General features: G+C 43.2%; 1 protein-coding gene across 2 annotated transcripts in view; it reads right to left on the bottom strand.

Moving 5' to 3' along the window:
- The window catches only part of mboat2b (membrane bound O-acyltransferase domain containing 2b), a 181,693-nt gene that overhangs the window by 58,091 nt on the left and 103,303 nt on the right, over window positions 1-20,299 (bottom strand). For both annotated transcript variants that reach the window (XM_063038088.1, XM_063038095.1), the window contains exons 4-5: window positions 13,553-13,648; window positions 8,126-8,181 (exon numbers count right to left, since the gene is read on the bottom strand). In XM_063038088.1, coding sequence (XP_062894158.1) covers window positions 8,126-8,181; window positions 13,553-13,648 — 152 coding nt within the window. The remainder of the gene's footprint in view (window positions 1-8,125; window positions 8,182-13,552; window positions 13,649-20,299) is intronic.

A 20,299-nucleotide genomic window follows, 5' to 3' on the forward strand; every position in this document is an offset into this window, starting at 1 on the left:
AGCTTTGTATTCAAAAATTCACTTTTAAAGGCTTCCCACTTACCAAATACACCTTTGCCAGAAAACAGCCCATCCCAATCCACGCTTGCCAGATCCTTTCTGATACCATCAAAATTGGCCTTTCTCCAATTTAGAATCTCAATCCACAGACAAGACCTATCTTTTTCCATATTTACTTTTCATCTATTGATCATAATGCCATTAGTTTCAAAGTATTTCCCTACAAAAACTTCTGTCACCTGCCCTGTTTCATTCCCTAATAGCAGATCAAGTATCGCACATTCTCTCGGGACTTCTACGTACTGATTAAGGAAGTTTTCCTGAACACACTTGACAAACTCCATTTCATCTAGTTCTTTACAGTATGGGAGTCCTAGTCAATATGTGAAAAGTTAAAAATCACAAACTATAACAACCTTATGTTTCTTGTGATCTCCTTCAAATTTGTTCCCCTAAATCCCACGGACTGTTGGGTGGTCCGTCATTTAACCCTATTAACGTGCCATACCTTTTTTACTCCTTACTGAATGAATCCTCCAGTTTGTCCTGACTGAGCAATTCCATGACATTTTCCCTGACTTGTAACACCCCCCCCACCTTTAATCCCTCCCACGCTGTCATATCTAAAACAACGGAACCGCAGAATATTGAGTTGCTAGTCCTGCCCCTCCTACAATATCCTAATTCCAGGTATTGATCCATGCCCTGAGCTTACCTGCCTTGATACTTGCATTGAAATATACACAGCCCAGGACATTAGTTGCACTAAACCCAAACTTTTGATTCCCGACTTTGTCTGAAGTCTTAACAACATCCGCTTCCACAACCTCTCCACTAACTGTTCTGGCACTCTGGTTCCCATCCCCCCGCAACTCTAGCTTAAGACCTCCCGAGGAGAACTAGCAAACCTTCCTGCTAGGATATTAGTGCCCCTCTAGTTCAGATGCAAGTTGTCTATTTTGTACAAGTCCCACTTTCCCAATCATCCAAAAATCTGAAGCCCTCCCTCCTACACAAACTCTTTAGCATATCACACGTCAAACTGTGTAACCTTACTATTTCTGGCCTCACTAGCACTTGGTATGGGCAGCAATCCTGGCATCATAAACCTGGAAGTCCTGCCTTTTAATTTAACACCCAAATCCCTGAACTCACTTTGCAGAACCTCGTCACTCTTCCAACCCATTTCACTGGTACCTACATGGATCACGACTATGTTCACCTTGCCACTTAAGGATGCTGAGGGCTCAATCTGAAATGTCCCGGACTCTGGCACCTGGAGGGCAACATACCATCTGGGAATCTTGTTCTCATCCACAGAACCTCCTTTATGTTCTGCTACTGAAGAATCTCCTATCACCAGAGCTCACCTCTTCTTACCACCCGCCCCCCCAACCCACTTCCCTTCTGAGTCACAGAGCCAGACTCAATGCCAGAGTCCTGACTGCTGTGACTTTCCTCTGATAGGTCATCCCCCCAACAGTATCCAACATGATATACCCATTGTTGAGGGTTGGCCACAGGGGTACTCTGCCCTGGCTGTTAACCCCTTTCCACTTCCTGAGCCCTGCACCTTGGTGCAACCACCTCTCTATATGCCCTGTCTATCACTCCCTCAGCTTCTTGAATGATCCAGAGTTCATCCAGTTCCAGCTCCAACTCGTTTACACAGAGTGTTAGGAGCTGAAGCCGGATGAACTTCTTATAGGTATAGGCATCAGGGACACTGGAGGTCTCCCTGCTTCTCACATCCTGCAAGAGGAGTATTCAACTATCAACTATCCTGCCTGGCATTCCCACCGTTCTAATTGGGAGGGGGGGGGGAGAAACAACTTACAGCTTTTATGCCTTCTAGCTAAAGCATTAAAAAGCTAAAGCCTCAAATGTCGAAGAGAAATTCTCAAAGGATAGTATATGGCCACAAAAATTAGCTTAATGAGATGTTTCAGCTTAATAATTAGTATTTTAGGCAATAATTCTCACTGGCCTTGGTAGAGTAATGTGGATTCAATTTAACATATTCATTATGGGGGCAATTTGAAAAGCATCAGCAGTTGCTTAAAATGTAAGAGTCCACGATCAGGCAGTAAATAGCAATGAAATAAAAATTTGCAAGTAGAATTAAATGGAAAAAGTAAAATTTTCCAAAAGTTAACATAATGTGAGCTGTGTAAATAGACTTGTAGATACTTATCACATTATCCAAGAGAAACTAGATAACAACTGGATGATCAGTTTTAACCTAGTAATAAAAGTAGTAACCAAAATTAGAAATAGAAACAGCTTATAAATTAGAAGGGCATGGATTCAGAGATAGTGGAAAAAACATGTGAAAGGCAAATTATATATGAAGAATTTGACACTTTTGAAAGTATTTCACATCAGAAGATCAAATGTAATCTTGATAAAATTGCAAAAGGCACATCTATACTTCACTCCTATTTTAAAGTAATGAAATAATGCATTTAAAATATTTTGCATTATAAAATGGCAATTGCTATATTTGGTTTTAATGGAACTTGACTTGCAAACTTGTGACACTAATTACAATCTCTTGAAAGTGGTGGCACTGCAGCTTGTCCCCTGACAGAAAGGTATAATTACAAAGTGGCAAGTTTACACAGGCAATTTTCTTTATAAGCGAGAAGTTTACAAGTAGAAAAACTTGACTGGAAAATTGAACAGATTTGATCATCTTAATATTTTTAACAAATTCTTTATGATGTTGCATTTGGAGAATCAAGGTCAAATATGGTGCACAAAAGTAACTAAATAATAGGAAATAATTATGAATTCAAGACCACACACAAAAAGACACAGGCCACCTTGTGCAGCAGGAACAAGAGATCATTCAATATATCATGGTTATTTATTTTGCTTCAGTGTTGTTTTCCCACTCTCTCTCTATATCCCCTAATTCCAATAACATGTAAAACTAAGCAATTTTTTGTATTGAATACATCCAGTGACTGACTCTTCTTGTGTAATGAAATGCAAACACTTACTATTCCATAACTTAGGCAAAGCCAGGATTTTGCATTCATTCACGTTTGAATATCACTAGTTACTTTTTTTTAACCGTTTATCTCCCATGATGCTTTGAGTAATTCATTCATTACGTGCCATGTTGTATGACGTGGGCAGTCATGGTCTTTGACCCTGATTGTTCTTGGCAAAGTCTTCTACAGAAGTGGTTTGCCATTGCCGCCTTCTGGGCAGTTTCTTTACAAGACAGGTGACCTCAGCCATTATTAATACTCTTCAGAGATTGTCTGCCTGCTGTCAGAGGTTGCACAGTGCTTGCTGCTCATATGACCATTCACCACCTGCTCCCGTGGCTTCACATGACCCTGATTTTGGGGGGGAGGGGGTTAAGCAGGTGCGACAGCTTGCCCAAGGGTAATCTACAGGCTAGTGGAAGGATGGGGTGCCTTACGTTCCGTTTACTAGAGACGTAGCTCCACCCTGCCACCCAATAATTGGCTAGGTCAAACATAGAAACATAGAAAACATACAGCACAATACAGGCCCTTCGGCCCACATAGCTGTGCTGAACATGTCCCTACCTTAGGATTACCTCGGCTTTACCCATAGCCATCTATTTTTCTAAGCTCCATGTAGCCAACCAGGAGTCTTTCAAAAGACCCTATCGTATCCGCCTCCACCAGCGCCACCGGCAGCCCATTCCACGCACTCACCACTCTCTGCGTAAAAAAACTTACCCCTGACATCTCCTCTGTACCTACTTCCAAGCACCTTAAAACTATGCCCTCTCGTGCTAGCCATTTCAGCCCTGGGGAAAAGCCTCTGACTATCCACACAATCAATGCCTCTCATTATCTTGTACACTTCTATCAAGTCACCTCTCATCCTCCGTCGCTCCAAGGAGAAAAGGCCGAGTTCACTCAACCTATTCTCATAAGGCACGTTCCCCAATCCAGGCAACATCTTTGTAAATCTCCTCTGCATCCTTTCTATGGTTTCCACGTCCTTCCTGTAGTGAGGCGACCAGAACTGAGCACAGTACTCCAAGTGGGGTCTGAACAGGGTCCTATATAGCTGTAACATTACCTCTCAGCTCTTGAACTCAATCCCACGATTGATGAAGGACAATGCACCATATGCCTTCTTAACCACAGAGTCAACCTGCATAGCAGCTTTGAGTGTCCTATGGACTCAGACCCCAAGATCCCTCTGATCCTCCACACTACCAAGAGTCTTACCATTAATACTATATTCTGCCATCATATTTGACCGACCAAAATGAACCACCTCACACTTATCTGGGTTGAACTCCATCTGCCACTTCTCAGCCCAGTTTTGCATCCTATCAATGTCCTGTTGTAACCTCTGACAGCCCTCCACACTATCCACAACACCCCCAATCTTTGTGTCATCAACAAATTTACTAACCCATCCCTCCATTTCCTCATCCAAGTCATTTATAAAAATCACAGAGTAGGGGTCCCAGAACAGATCCCTGAGGCACACCACTGGTCACCGATCTCCATGCAGAATATGACCCCTCTACAACCACTCTTTACCTTCTGTGGGCAAGCCTGTTCTGGATCCACAAAGCAATGTCCCCATGCCTCCTTAATTTCTCAATAAGCCTTGCATGGGGTACCTTATCAAATGCCTTGCTGAAATCCATATACACTACATCTACAGCTCTACCTTCATCAATGTGCTTAGTCACATCCTTAAAAAATTCAATCAGGCTCGTAATGTACGACCTGCCTTTGACAAAGCCATGCTGACTATTCCCAGTCATATTATGCCTTTCCAAATGTTCATAAATCCTGCCTCTCAGGATTTTCTCCATCAACTTACCAACCACTGAAGTAAGACTCACTGGTCTATAATTTCCTGGGCTATCCCTACTCCCTTTCTTGAATAAGGGAACAATATCCGCAAACCTCCAATCCTCCGGAACCTCTCCCGTCCTCACTGATGATGCAAAGATTATCGCCAGAGGCTCAGCGATCTCCACCCTTGCTTCCCACAGTGGCCTGGGGTACATCCCATCCAGTCCCGGTGACTTATCCAACTTGATGCTTTCCAAAAGCTCCAGCACATCCTCTATCTTAATATCCACATTCTCAAACTTTTCAGTGCACTGCAAGCCATCCCTACAATTGCTAAGATCCTTTTCCGTAGTGAATACTGAAGTATTCATTAAGTACCTCTGCTATTTCCTCCAGTTCCATACACACTTTTTCATTGTCACACTTGATTCATGTACCTAGAAGCCCAGTCCATGTGTTGACAAATTCTGAAAAAAAAATCCAGAACCATTCATTTTCTTCAGAAACAAAAATGTTGTAAAATACAACCTACAGAAGAGGAATGAGCTACCCTGATGTGGCCTCACCTATATGTTGCGTGGGTCCACTAATGTGTTTGACCCTGAATTGCCAGTTCAGTTCACAGATAACTGGGGATAAATAAATACAGGCATTGCCAGTGACATCAACATCAAGGAAAAATGTTAAAAAAAATAAATCACAGGAGCATTCTTTATAAAGACGACTATAATTTCTTTGGGTCAAGTTAAAACTCCTGGTTTAAAACTGCTGACTTGGATTTGCATGTTAGTCTTGTGACTAATGAGTAACCCTTGCCTCAGAGTCCATAAGTTATAGGTTCAAATCATTCTCCAGAGACTGTGTATCTAAGCTGAAACGCAGATCAGGGTCAAGGGATGCTGCACTGAGAGACAGGTAGACGATGTGGTTGACAGAATCCCTTCACGCCACAGCAAACTTCTCCTTTACCAATCTCTTTCCTAACAGTATCAAACTATTTAAGTTTTTTAAAAAATAAGATACAGTGCAGAATAGGCTCTTCTGGTACTTTGAGCCACACCGCCCAACAATCCCCCAGTTTAATCCTAAACTAATCACGGGACAATCTACAATGACCAATTAACCTACCAACCGTTACATCTTTGGACTGTGGGAGGAAACCAGAGCACCCAGAGGAAATCCACGCAGTCACAGGGAGAACGTAGAAACTCCGTACAGCCAGCAGCAGGAATTTAAAATCATTTCCTTAGCTACTCGCAAGTTCCATCCATTCAGAAACCCAGTCCATATTAACAAATTCTGAAAAGCATCTTCTCCAACATCTGCATTAATATTTCGACTTGTTGGCCTGAACCTTTGTCCCATTGTTGGTGTTTAACTTGAGGTTATGCTCTGGATTTATCTTTTCTGCACATTTATGGTTACTTCTTGTAATAAAGTTTGTTCTTATCTGCCTCTTTTCAACAGAAAAATGCTGAAGAACCTGTCATTTCTTATTAAACTTTCCTGTAATCCTAGAATTCAGTCTCATGGCTCTTCACTGTTTTCATCAGTTAAATGAAAGCCATGTATACTGATGGTTTCAGCTGGATAATACTCAAGGTATACAATCATTAGACCGTTGTACACATTATGCACAACTTCCAGACTTGCACTTGTTGGCTCTGGTTACGTTGTTCAATGACAATATTGTTTCAATTCCAAAAGAAACTTTTTCCTGTCTTCTCCCTTCAGTATCATTCAAGAAGTACTTCTAATGGCATTACAAGAGAAAATAATAACATCATAATCCATTTTGTTTGCTCCTCTTGCCCCTCCACCTGAAAGGAGTGGTTTGCAGATCAAACTGAATCCTTAAGGCCCTAAGATATAGGAGCAGAATTAAGCCATTTGGCCTTTGGCGTCTACTCTGATCAAATTTTCCAATCAGCCCTAATCTCTTCCCGTCTTCCCGTATCCCTTCACGGCTTGACCAATCAAGATTCTATCAACCGCCATCTTAAATACACAAAGACTTGGCCTCCACAGCTGCCTGTCGCAAAGAGTGCAGAATTCACCACTCTCTGGCTAAAGAAATCCCTCATCACCATTCTAAAAGGACACCCCTCTATTCTGAGGCTGTGTCATCCGGTATTACACTCTCCTACCAGAGGAAATATCCTCTCCACATCCACTCTATTAAGGCATTTCACCAATCAATGGGTTTCAATGAGATCACTCCTCATTCTTCTGAATTCCAGTGAATACAGGCCCAGACCCATCAAAAGCTCTTCATATGACAAGCCATTTAATCCTGCAATAATTTTCATGAACCTCCTTTGAATCTTCTTCAGTTTCAGCACATTCTTTCTCACAATACTCCAAGTGAGGCCTCACCAGTGCTTTATAAAGTCTCCATATTACATCCTTGCTTTTATATTCTAGTCCTCTTGAAATGAATGGTAACATCACACTTGCCTTCTTCACCACAAACTCAACCTGCAAATTAACCTTTAGGGAATCTTGCACAATGCCTCCCAAGACCCTTTGCACCTCAGTTTTTTGTATTTTCTTTCCATTTAGAAAATAGTCAACCCTTTCATTTTTTCTATCAAAGTGCATGACCATACATTTCTCAACACTGGATTCCATCTGTCATTTCATTGCCTATTCTCCAAATCTGTCTAAGTCCTTCTGTAGCCTCTCTACTTCCTCAAAACTACCTGCCAATCCACCAATCTTCACATCATCTGCAAACGTTGCAACAAAGTCATCAATTTGATCACCCAAATCATTGTAACGTAAAAGGAACTGGTCCCAACACAGACCCCTGTGGAACACCACTAGTCACCGGCAGCCAACCAGAAATGGTGCCCTTTATTCCCACTCTTTGTATTCCTGCCAATCAGCCACTATTTTATCCATGCTAGAATCTTTCCTGAAATATCATGAGCTCATCGCTTGTTAAGCAGCCTCATGTGTGGCACCTTGTTAAAAGCCTTCTGAAAATCCAAGCTTCTGAAATTCCAAGAACACAACAACCACTAATTCTCCTTTGTTTATCCTGTTTGTTATTTATTCAGAGAATTCCAACAAGTTTGTCAGGCAAGATTTTTCCTTGAGAAAACCATGTTGAGTACGGCCTATTTTATCATGTGCCCCCAAGTACCCTGAGACCTCATCCTTAATAATCAACTCCAACATCTTCCCATCCACTGTGTTTATGAAAGTATTAAAGCAAAAAGTGAAAGTACATTTTTAAAGAAGTAAACCCTGTTCATTGGACTTGTATCTCATTTTGATTGTATATATTATACAAATAGTTGATCTTTGCTTACCATCATGAATTTCAAAAGCCAAGCTGGTTATCTTCTGTGTTATTATCATCATTGGACTACAGAACAGAAATAGAAGAGAAAAACAAAACCACTTGAGCTATTTTTAAAAAAAGTTCAGAATTTAATCTGTAGCTGGATTAAATTGGTACCTATTAAGGTGCAGGCTAATGAAGAGGGTTAAACAATGGCCTTTCATCCAGAAAAGGCTGTAAAATTTATTGTTTGGTCTTCTCCATTTGCTGTCTATTGTGGTATTGTCAAAAGCTATATATATATAGCATTTACTCCATGCAATTCATTGGGAATCCATGATAGGCAGGCTATATTTATGATCAGTGAAAATAAAGTAAGACATACACAACATGCAATTTCAATTTTTAGAACAGATGCACAAGAAAGTTACATGCGTAACTGGTAATTGATCATATTCACTGACACATGGTAGATTCCAAAGATGCTGGAAATCTTAGGCAGCACACACAAAATGCCAGAGAAACTCACCAGGTCAGGCAGCACCCACAGAGGGAAATGAACAACCAATATTTTGGACCAAACCTGTCAGGCCCATGCAGACAGCCAAGCACCTCCCAATCTCCTGTCTCCACTCAGCTAACAGGAGCCACTTGCCATTTATTTCCAAAATATCACCTGCAGTCTATTTAAACACAGCTGTCATCCACAGTCCTTGTTCACTCATTATGAACTAACCAGTTGCTCTTGCCTTCTGTTACCTAGTTGAGTGTTCTCTTGCATTCTGGTCCATGCGGCTTGTTTTTTTGCAGTTATTAGTAAAATACTGTTTACTGCTAAATTGTCTCCAGTGCTCTGCTTTTGGGTCAAGCCTCCTCTACATTTCCTGACAGGATGAGTGAACCAATTGACAGATGATCACCTAAAGGAAGTCATCTGTCAACAGGAACATGTGATCCTGAAGCAGCAGGAAACCACTGCCCATCTGCTTGCCACTGCGCCAGAGTGCAGTTGGAATGTGGAAGTGCTGCTGGCCCATTACTATCACAGCCTCTTGGAGTGCTTGAAGAATGAGTTATCTACCTGGGAGATGCCCACTGACCTCAAGAGCCTCATCACTCTGGCCCTCTGAAATGACAAGCATCTTATGGAATGGCCCTCCAGATCACCAGCCAGAACCATTTCAGGGTGCAGGATCCTCATCATCGATGCCTCCAGAGCCCATGCAGGTAGGGAGGGCTCCTTAAGCACACCACTGCCCCCAAGAGCACAAGTGTCAGTGGAGAAACAACATGTGTGCTTACTGTGGAGACAACAATCACCCACACATCAAATGCCCACTGCGTACTGAAAAACGGCACCAAAGGGGCATTCTATTTGGTAAGCTCCCTTACCCTCTCATTCCAGAGCCATTGCCCAATTTCACACTCTTTGTCCTCCTCCATACCCCAATGGCTCTATGCACACAGGAAGTTCTGGCGGATTCTGGCGCAGCAGGCAACTTTCTGGACTGGACTCCACGTGCAAAGCTTGAACTCCTTACTGAACCTATTTCTCACCCCTTCTCCATCACGTGATTGAGGGACGTCCCTTGGGGTCAGCAACGGTCAGTGCATGCAATTGAGTACTGAGGAGCACTGTAAGTGGACTGACCACCAGCATCTCATATCCATTCAAAAGACTCATCACTTAACCCACGCAAGTCCATCCAATTCTTCCTTATGAACTTACTCAACACCCCTCTCAAATTGGGATATCCCTGGCTCACCACTCACGACCCTCACTTTGCCTGGTCATCTGACTCATTACCGAGTTGGGGAGCCACTTGTCGGCCACCTGCCTGCAACCTCAGCTGCCTTCAGCCTTTAAGTCCATGGAAATTGAGGAAACTCTTGACCTCACCAAACTTCCACAGGAATACCACGATTTAGCCATCGCATTCAAAAAAGGGAAGCCAGCGCCCTGCCACCTCACAGCCCATAGGCATCCGTTAGTCTCGTGAGACCATGGATTTGCACCTTGGAAGGTTTCCAGGGCACAGGCCTGGGCAAGGTTGTATGGAAGACCAGCAGTTGCCCACGCTGCAAGTCTCCCCTCTCCATGCCACTGATGTTGTCCAAGGGAAGGGCACTAGGGCCCATACAGCTGGGCACCGGTGTCGTCGCAGAGCAATGTGTGGTTAAGTGCCTTGCTCAAGGACACAACACGCTGCCTCAGCTGAGGCTCGAACTAGCAACCTTCAGATCACTAGACCGACACCTTAACCACTTGGCCACGCCACACGCCAGCACAACTCACAGCCCATACGACAATATGATCAACCTCCCTCCCAAGGTCATCTGTTCTCCCTCTCTCCCTGAGACACAAGCCAGGAATGACTACATTGCCAAAGCACTGCAGCACCTCTTCATTTGACCGTCCCAGTCCCCAGCCAGTACAGGATTCTTCTTCATCAAAAAGATAAATGGGGGTCTTTGTCCCAACATCGACTACTGTGGGCGCAAAAAAATCACCAAGAACTGCTACCCTCTCCACTTGATGGAAATCACATTCAAAGCACTCTGCAGAGCCCAGATCTTCACCAAACTGATCTGCATCTGCCAGGGGACTGAGTGGAAGACCCTGTTCATAACACCCACAGGGCATTATGAATACCTGGTGATGCCTTTCAGACTTTCCAACAATCCAGCCATTTTCTAAGTCTTTGTCAATGAAATTCCCTAAGGTGTGTTATACAGGTATGTGTTCATCTACCTCAATATATTCTCATCTTCTCCAAGACCCCCAAAACCATTTTGGTTCAGTCCTTCAGCATCTCCTCAAAAACCCGCTCTACTGCAAGTTGGAGAAATGCCAGATGCACACCCCACGGTTGTTGTTTAGCCCTGACTGTGCTCCCTCAAACAGCTACAGTACTTCTTGGGCTTCTCCAACTTCCACGGCTACTTCACCAGGAACTGCAGTTAGTGGCACTCCTCTCTTCTCTCTCCACTCTCCAAATCACCTATTTCACTGATAACCTGGTCTGCTGCTGTGACCACATTTTCAAGGAGTTCAAGAGACACTTCACCACCTCGCCTATTCTCTGGTCCTTTTGTGGTAGAGGTGGACACATCTGACATGAGCGTTGGGGCCACCATTTCCCAGCAGGGACTGGAAGTGAAGACACACCCTTAAGCCACCCACTTCTGCAAGTTCAACTCTACACATCACTGTTATGGAAGAGGAAATGGAGATCTACATGCCATCATTGGGCCTTGGAGGAATGAAGATGTTGCTTGCTGGGAAACACTGAGCCTTTGTAATCTGGACTGACCACCAGCATCTCATATCCATTATTCATTCACTAGACTCGCCTATTTAACCCACGTTTGGCTCACTGGGCCGCCTTCTATCAGCAATTCAACTTTACTACCTCCTAGTGACTTGGGCTCCAAAAACACTAAGGTGGATGCCCTGTCACAACAGTTCAATCCAGCTGAAACAGAGATACATCCTCGCCCTGATCAGACCATGACAACTGGATCTGCCAGGCATTACAGTACAAGCCTACCCCAGCCGACACACCTGACAACTACGTGCATGTGCCGGTGACCATGTGCTCTGAAGCATTCCAGTGTGCCCGTTCCTCCCCTCTCTCCGGCTATCCAAACACACAATGGAGTCTGCATTTTCTACAACGCTGGTTCTGCTGGCCCACCATGATCGCAGGTGTACATTCAGTCCATCACTGCCTGTCCTCTGTGCCCAGTCCAACTCCTCCATCCAGTGCCTCCCGGCTCCTGCAGCCCCTGTCGGCTCCTTGATGCCTGTGGTCCCACATTGCCAAGGATTTCATTGTGGGTTTTCCACCTTCTGATGGGCCACAGTGATCATGACAGTGGTAGACCGGTTCTCCAAGGCGGCCCATTTCATTGCCCTCCCTAAACTGCTGTCAGCCATTGAGATGACAGACCTCGTTCTCCAACATGTAGTACATCTCCACTGCTTCCCCCAGACCAATAGACACTCAAGAGCCAAACAGCAACTGGAGAAATTTCTGCAATGCTTTGCCACTTCTACACCTTCCGAATGGAGGTAGCATCCACTCTCGGCCAAACTATCCCACAATCTGCACAGCTGCATCACCTTTTGTGAAGTGCTTCATAGCTACTAACCTCCATGGTTTCCCACAGTGGAGGTCCCGTCTGTCAAGCCCACCGCATCAATCCAGTCAATTACCATCTTCAGCTGCCACAGACCCCCCGGATCACACCTACTTTCCGTGTGTCTGGTCTCAAGCCCGTTGTCCACGGACCACTCAATCCACCTGACCTGCACCTCCGGAACCTAGGATGGTGGAAGGTGATCGAGTGTATGCAGTTTGCCAGTTGATGGATTCGTGTTGTCGTGGATACGGTGTCCAGTACCTGGTGGAAAGGTACAGCCCAGAGGACAGGTCTTGGGGTGCCATCCACTTTTATCTTGGATTCGTCGCTCAGAGGAATTCCACTGGATTCATCCGGATCATCCTGAGGTATTGGATGCTGGTGGGGTGGAGGCAGGGGGGGAAGGATCCTGTAAGGCCTGCACAGGCAGGCTCCACCCAGTTAACAGAAGTCAGAAAGCATCACCTCCAGACCATTTAAACCCAGCTCTCATCCACAATCCTTGTTCACTCATACAAACCAGACAGCTTCAACCAGTTGCTCCTAGCCTTCAGTTACCTTACTGTGTTAAGTATCTGTGCTTTCTTGCTTTGTGGCCTGTTATTTTACAGTTTATTAGGAAAATATCGTTTACTGCCAAATTGTCTCTGCTGCTCTACTTTAGGGTCAAACCTCCTCTATACATCCTGCTAAAAACCCAAAAAACCATGGAATAAAGTCACCTCACCTGTTCACACCAATCACCTCCTCCAGCCTCACCACCTTATTCAGACCATTCCTTCCTTTGCAGTTGTAATCAAGGGCCTTAGCCTGAAACATCACGTTTATTTCCTTTGTTAGATAGTACCTGACCTGCTGAGTTCCTCCAGCATTGTGTGCGCTGTTGAATTGTTCATATTGATGCCTTCCTTGTTGAGTGGTCAATTGTATATTTACTCAATGAACAAGTACATTAGCCTGAAGTGATTGTATGCAAAAACAGCATGGCTAAAACAGTACAGTGCACCCACACCAGGCCAAGCAAGCAATTTCTATCGTGCAGCGCTTATATTTGGAAACACTGCAGGAACCTCATTTATCTAAATTCAGCATCTTCTGGAAATTGTTAACACTAGTAAATTTTACAGAACCGGCACTGAAAATATCGGCTCAAATGTTGGCTGTTGCATACAGAATTTAAAAAGCAAACTCCCATTTTGAAAACTGAATATAATAATCTTCCTAAACATAAAACAGAATTCCAGTAATGTCTACTTTTTCCTCAGAATTCATTTAACTTGGTTTCAAATAGTGTGAGCAATACACTTACCCGGTAAAGTCAGCTGAATATCGTCCGTAATCAAAGAGGTATACTCTGCTAACTTGGCAGAGGGTGAGGTATCCAAAAGCAAAGACAAAACAGAACCTTTTTTAAAAAAAAGGAAAGTTTTTAAACAGTTGCATACATTCAAAATTAGCTTCCAGTAACTGCTTTCTTGTATATTTCATCTTACAATGTTTCTAGAGAGAAGGTAGCTTAATAATTTTTCAAATTTATGGACATTTATTGCCCATTCTACCTGTCCTTAACAAGATGCTGCTGAAATACCACCTTGAAACTATGCATTCCTTCTGATGAGGTACTTTCTTGAAGCTACTAAACAGGCAGTTCCAGGATTTGGTTACAATTAGAATGCAGGAGCAGTGATATAAACCCAATTCATGATGATGCAGGAACTTGGGAAGGAAAAATGCAAGTAGTGATTTTCCCACATGCCCCTCTTTTCTTGATCTTAGTAGATCACATGTTTGGGAAACACTCTGAGAAACCTAGGTGAATAACTGCAGTGCCTGATATGAAGTACACATCCTACAGCATCATGTACCAGTGGTGAAAAGAGTGAATAGTTTACATTGGATGGGATGAATACTGAATCAAAGTTAATATTGGATATTTTAGAGTACCAGTAATATTAACTAAAATCCTTGCATTATACTCATGTTTTCTCGCACCAACTATTGTCTTCAGGGAACCTCGCTAAGTTTACAGATATTGACATCACTGCCCTCTACTGCTACAATACCGCCGCCTGTCCTACTAGTTTTTCATTATTACCCTGGTTCCTACTGGAGTGTTTCACTCCTGACCCAAAGTACTTAAAGTTGATACCCTGCCACGTTTTTCCTGTGTCCGAACTAATTCCCCAACTTTAATATTTATTCAATTCCACAGAAAAATGCAAGTGTAACCCTGAATATCTTCCACTCAAACAGCTTCGTGATCACCATTCACTAACCTAGGAATGCCAACCTTGTATTTTATACATAATGGGCAGCTTGTGAAAAGGGCTCATTCTACCTCACATGAAAAGATCCTATTGGTTTTCAGAAACATCTGCTGGGAGAACCATTCCAAGCCAAGTTGCAATTAATTCAGTACTGGATCAGCAAATTTGTGGATGACACCAAGATTGGGGGTGTAGTGGACAGCGAGGAAAGCTGTCATGGCTTGCAGTGGGATCTGGACCACTTGCAAAAAAAAAAAACAGGCTGAAAAACTGCAGATGGAATTTAATATAGACAAGGGCAAGGTGTTGCACTTTAGTAGGACCAACCAGGATAGGTTACTGAGGAGTGGGAATACAGGTCCATAGTTCATTGAATGTGGATGATAGATGGACAGGGTCATAAGGAAAGCTTTTGGCATATTGGCCTTCAACATATCCCAACTCTTGTACTCATTGCTTTGATTTATGAAGTTGTACATGACATTGGTAAGGCCTAATTTGCAGTATTATGTGCAGTTTCGGTCACCTACCTACAAGGAAAGGTGTAAACAGGGTTGAAAGAGTACAGAGAAAAGAGCCCAGTGGCTCTAAGATCTACTATCATGAAGCGCTTTGAGAGGCTGGTTATGGAACACATTAATGCCAGCACGTGGGCATGTGGCCAAGTGGTTAAGGCATTGGACTAGCTACCTGAAGGTTGTGAGTTCGAGCTCCAGCTGAGGGAACGTGTTGTGTCCTTGAGCAAGGCACTTTTAATCACACATTGCTCTGCGACGACACTGGTCCCAAGCTGTATGGGTCCTAATGCCCTTCCCTTGGACAACATTGGTGTCGTGGAGAGGGGAGACTTGCAGCATGGGCAACTGCTGGTCTTCCATACAACCTTGCCCAGGCCTGCGACCTGGAGAGTGAAGACTTTCCAAGCGCAGATCCATGGTCTCGCAAGACTAACGGATGCCTTTATTATAATGCCGGCCTCCGAGACAACCTTGACCCATTGCAATTCTCCTACCATTGAAACAGGTTTCATGGCAGACACCATCTCCCTACCCACACACTCATCTCTGAATGACACCTATATCAGACCGTTGGTTATTGACTACAATTCCAACTTGAATACAATAATTCCAAGCAAACTCATCACCAAACTCCAGACCCTGGGAGTCTACACCACTCTCTGCAAATAGATCCTTGACTTCCAGTCTAACAGTCCACAATCAATAAGGACAGGTAGCAACACCTCAGCCATACTTATTCTAAACACTGATGGTCCACAAGGCTGCAACCTCCGTGCGCCACTGTACTCCCTGTGCAGTCGTGACCACTCTAATTCCAGTTACAAGCTTGCAGAGGATACCGCTGCAGTGGGTCGCATCTCAAATAACAATGTGTCAGAGTACAGGAAGGAGGTGGGCAGCTTAGTAACATGGTATCATGACAACAACATTTCCCAAGAAATCTTACCAACATCTCTACTTCCTCAGGAGGCTATGGAAATTTGACATGTTCCCAGTGACCGTACCCAATTACTTTTAGAAATCTACCATAGAAAGCAATCCTACCTGGATCATAACTGCTTTGGTTATGCAACTGCCCTATATTTGATTGCAAGAAACTGCTCAGAGTTGTGGACACAGCTCAGCACATCACAGAAACCAGTTCCAAGGAGTATATACTTCTCACTGCCTCGTAAAATGACCAGTATAATCAAATACATCACCCATTCTGGAATTGTTCTCTTCTCCCCTTTTCCATCAGACAGGAGGTACGAAATCTTGAAAGCACATGCCACCAGGCTCAAGGACAGCTTCTAGCCTGTTGTTATAAGACAATGAAATGGTTCCCTAGAATGATAAGATGGATCATTCTGGGTGGCGAAAGGGGAAGTTGGGGCCCCAGCAGATGGGATGTGATGCCCAAACAACTGACTAGGGTGCAAGGTTGGATCACTCTGTACGTAAAGCTGATTTGAAGAGCTTGAGAGTAGTTTTGGGCAGGGCAATGAAATCTGGGCCCAGATCGAGTCGCTAGGTGGCGAAATCTGGGCCCAGATCGAGTCGCTAGGTGGCGAAATCTGGGCCCGGAGGCTTTCAGAGCAGCAATGCCCAGGTCCGAGTGCGAGGTACAATCCGCTGTTTAGACAATTTAAATTCCTGCCAGATCGCAGGAGAGAGCCAATTTTGCTCACTCTCCACGATCTTCATTTCCTCTCTCCAGGGTGTCAGAGCCTTTTACTGTTCTGTTTGGTCAATTTAAACACGGTCCAGACAGACTGAAAAGACGGTGTCGGTTGGGACAAGAGCCAATTTCACTCATTCTCCGCAATGGTCATCTCCATGGTGTTGAGGCTATGAAGACTGCCCTGGCTGCTCTGCTCTATGCTCGCTAATATGATGAACTGATAAGTGAGGCTTTGGGCCTATTCCAAGGTTTGGATCTGAGGACTCAATTTTAGTTTGGAATGCTGTTGTTCGCTTTAATTGTTTTTATGATTTGTATTTCTTTTTCTTTCTTTCTCTTGCGCATCCAGAGTTGGTCTCTTATTTTTCTTTTTTTCTTTAATTGAGTTCTTTCAGGTTTCTTGCTTTGTGACTATCAGCAAGCAAGCAAGTCTCAAGGTTATGTAATTTATTCTTTGATCATAAATGTACTTGAATCCTGAATCTTGACCCTTGAGCTCACAATCGACCATGTTATGATCTTTCACATTGTTCACCTGCACTGCCCTTTATATCTGTTACCATATTTTTCCTTCATTGTTATTGTTTTACCTTGCTCTACCTCAGAGCACTGCATGAACTGCATGCAAGACAAACTTTTCACTGCATCGTGGTACATGTGAGAATAATAAACCAATTTCTAATTCAATACTAATAGCAATCCAAATCCTTGTTGTGCTGTTCATCAATTCATAGCAGTTAAAGGTCAGATTTTCATCACGAGCTCTGCAACATCTTAAATATTAATTCCTTCTCCCACCAGCACATTATGTACCGTTGCTGAAAAGCATGTTTAAAGCACTCTAACTGCAATTCATCCCCTATGAAATCTACCACCAGAAAAGTTTGAAAAGAACAGGTCTGAGAATGGTTTCCAAGTCAGGAACCAAAGATTGCTCATTACTTATTTTTCTGTCAGTCTCTAAGGTGGAGTTATTTCATATAGAATATAACTACAATGCACTGGAGCAGCAGAAGGGATACTAAAGCGAGGGCTCTCTGGATGATAAAGACAATCAAAAACTTTAAAAGTTTTAAAACTTTAAAAGACCTGGAACAATTCCAGAATGGGTGATGTATTTGATTATACTGGTCATTTTACGAGGCAGTGAGAAGTATATACTCCTTGGAACTGGTTTCTGTGATGTGCTGAGCTGTGTCCACAACTCTGAGCAGTTTCTTGCAATCAAAAAGTGAGAATAGGAGACAAAAAAAAATCCCAAAATCTCTCCTAGCATGTCAATAATAACCAAGTAATAAGAGGTAGGGAAGAATAATGTTATCTGAAGAGGTGAAGGGCAAAATCAGAATATAAATAATTACTTTCTATCGGTGTTTAATAAGGAAGCGTTTTCTACAAGTGGTGATAATACTCAGGAGTATTTAAACGAGTTTGACAGGCAAATAGGAACCAGAGCATTCAGGTCAGAAAATAAAGTTTGAGAGGAAGGTAAATGTCATGGCCATTAAGTTTGTAAGGAAGGAAGGGCAGGGACAACATAATAAACACACTTCAATGTCCCATCTTGTCTATTGTAATGATAGGAATATTAAGAATAGGGAGGTGAACCTACAGCATGATTCATTGCATGGATTTATGAATTTGTGGCTATTACAGAGACTTGATTCAATGAGAGATAGGACCTCATGCTTAATGTTCTACGGTTTCAATGTTTTAGAAAAGATAAAGAAGGAAGTAGAAGCAACAAACACAAAGTACTGGAGGAACTCAGCAGGCCAGGTAGCATTTAGGAAAAGAGTACAGTCGAGGTTTCAACCCAAAACGTCAACCGTACATTTTTCCTAGATTTTTTCCTTCAGCATTTTGAGTGTGTTGCTCAGAATTCCAGCATCTGCAGGTTTTCTCTCGTTTGTGAGGGAAGTAGAAGGGCAAGAGTGTTGCACTGTTAATCAGAGACAACACAGTTGCACTCAGAGGGTATATAATAGAGCTCACCTCAAGTCTAAATATATGAGGGGTGATTGATAAGTTCGTGGCCTAAGGTAGGAGGAGTCAATTTTAGAAAACCTAGCCCATTTATTTTTCAACATAGTCCCTCCTACATTTACACACTTAGTTCAGCAGTCGTGGAGCATACGGATCCCCTCTTTGTAGAAGTCGGCGCCTTGAACCTCCAGAAAGTGGTCCACAGGAGATGAGTTATACAGCTCTCGTTACATGCACATGCAGGTCAACTCTTTGAGTGATTATACAGAAAGTTTGAAGTTAATAACTCACCTCCTTCTACCTTAGGCCACAAACTTATCAATCACCTCTGAGTTATTAACTGCTGAGTTATTAACTTCAAACTTTCTGCATAATCACTCAAAGAGCTGAACTGCACTGCATGTGCATGTAACGAGAGCTTGGCCAGGTGACTAACCTTTTCGTTGGAGAACATTGAGTAAACAGTGATCAAAACTCCTTTCAATCATCAATCTTATGAGAGCTTAGCCACGAACCAGGGAGAGTTTAATGGGAACAAATTAAGATTTATGCAAACAGCTGTTATTGGGCAAATGTGCATCTGATATATGGTGGCTTTCAAAAGATCAACTGCATAGAGTACAGGACAGGTATGTCCCAGTAAAGAGGAAGAACAAAGGATGGCAAGGTATGGAATCCTTGGATTACAAGACAGGTGGTGAATTTAGTCAAGAAATGAAAAGAAGGGTATGTATGTTTTAGGAGGCTGAAATCAATCAGGGCCACTGAGGATCATTAATATCATCATCACGTGCTGTGTCATATAACGTGGGCTCTTGTGGTCTTTGCCCATGATTGTCCTTGGCAATTTTTCTACAGATGTACTTTACCATTGCCTTCTTCTGGGCAGGGTCTTTACAAGATGGGTGACATCAGCCATAATCAATACTCTTCAGAGATTTTCTGCCTGGCATCATTGGTCGCATAGCCAGGACTTGTGATATGCACCAGCTGCTCATACGACCATCCACCACTGCTCCCAAGGCTTCACATGACCCTGATCAAGGGCGGGTGGTCTAAGGAGGTGCTACACTTTGCTCAAGGGTGACCTGCAGACTAACAGAGGGTAGGAGCGCCTTACACTTCCTCTGGTAGAGATGCATCTCCACCTGGCCATCCATGAGGATTAGAAAGAAGCTAAAAACAAACCCAAGAAGGCAATTCAAGAAGGCCAAGAGGGCCCATGAAACGTGCTTAGCAAATAGGATTAAAGAGAATCCCCTGGAATCTTACACCTGCTTGAAGAACAAAAGGATAACTATGGAGAGGGATGACCATTTAACGATAAAAGAGGGAACATATACTTGGAGGCAGGGGACAGGTAAAGGTCCTAAGGGAGTACTTTGCATCAGTATTTACAAAGGAGAAGAACATTCAGGAGATTGAAATCAGTATCAGGCATGTTGATATGCTAAGGTATTTTGCAATTAAGGAAGAGGTAGTATTGGGTCTCTTGAAGAACTTTGAAATGGCTAAGTCCCCAGGACCAGTTGGGATAACCTCAGTCTATTGAGAAATGCAAGAGATGAGATCACTGGGGCTTCGACTAAGATCTTTATGTCCTTTCTAGCTAGTGGTGAGAT

The sequence above is a fragment of the Mobula hypostoma genome, chromosome 2 (assembly GCF_963921235.1).
Source record: "Mobula hypostoma chromosome 2, sMobHyp1.1, whole genome shotgun sequence".
Lineage (NCBI taxonomy): Eukaryota > Metazoa > Chordata > Chondrichthyes > Myliobatiformes > Myliobatidae > Mobula > Mobula hypostoma.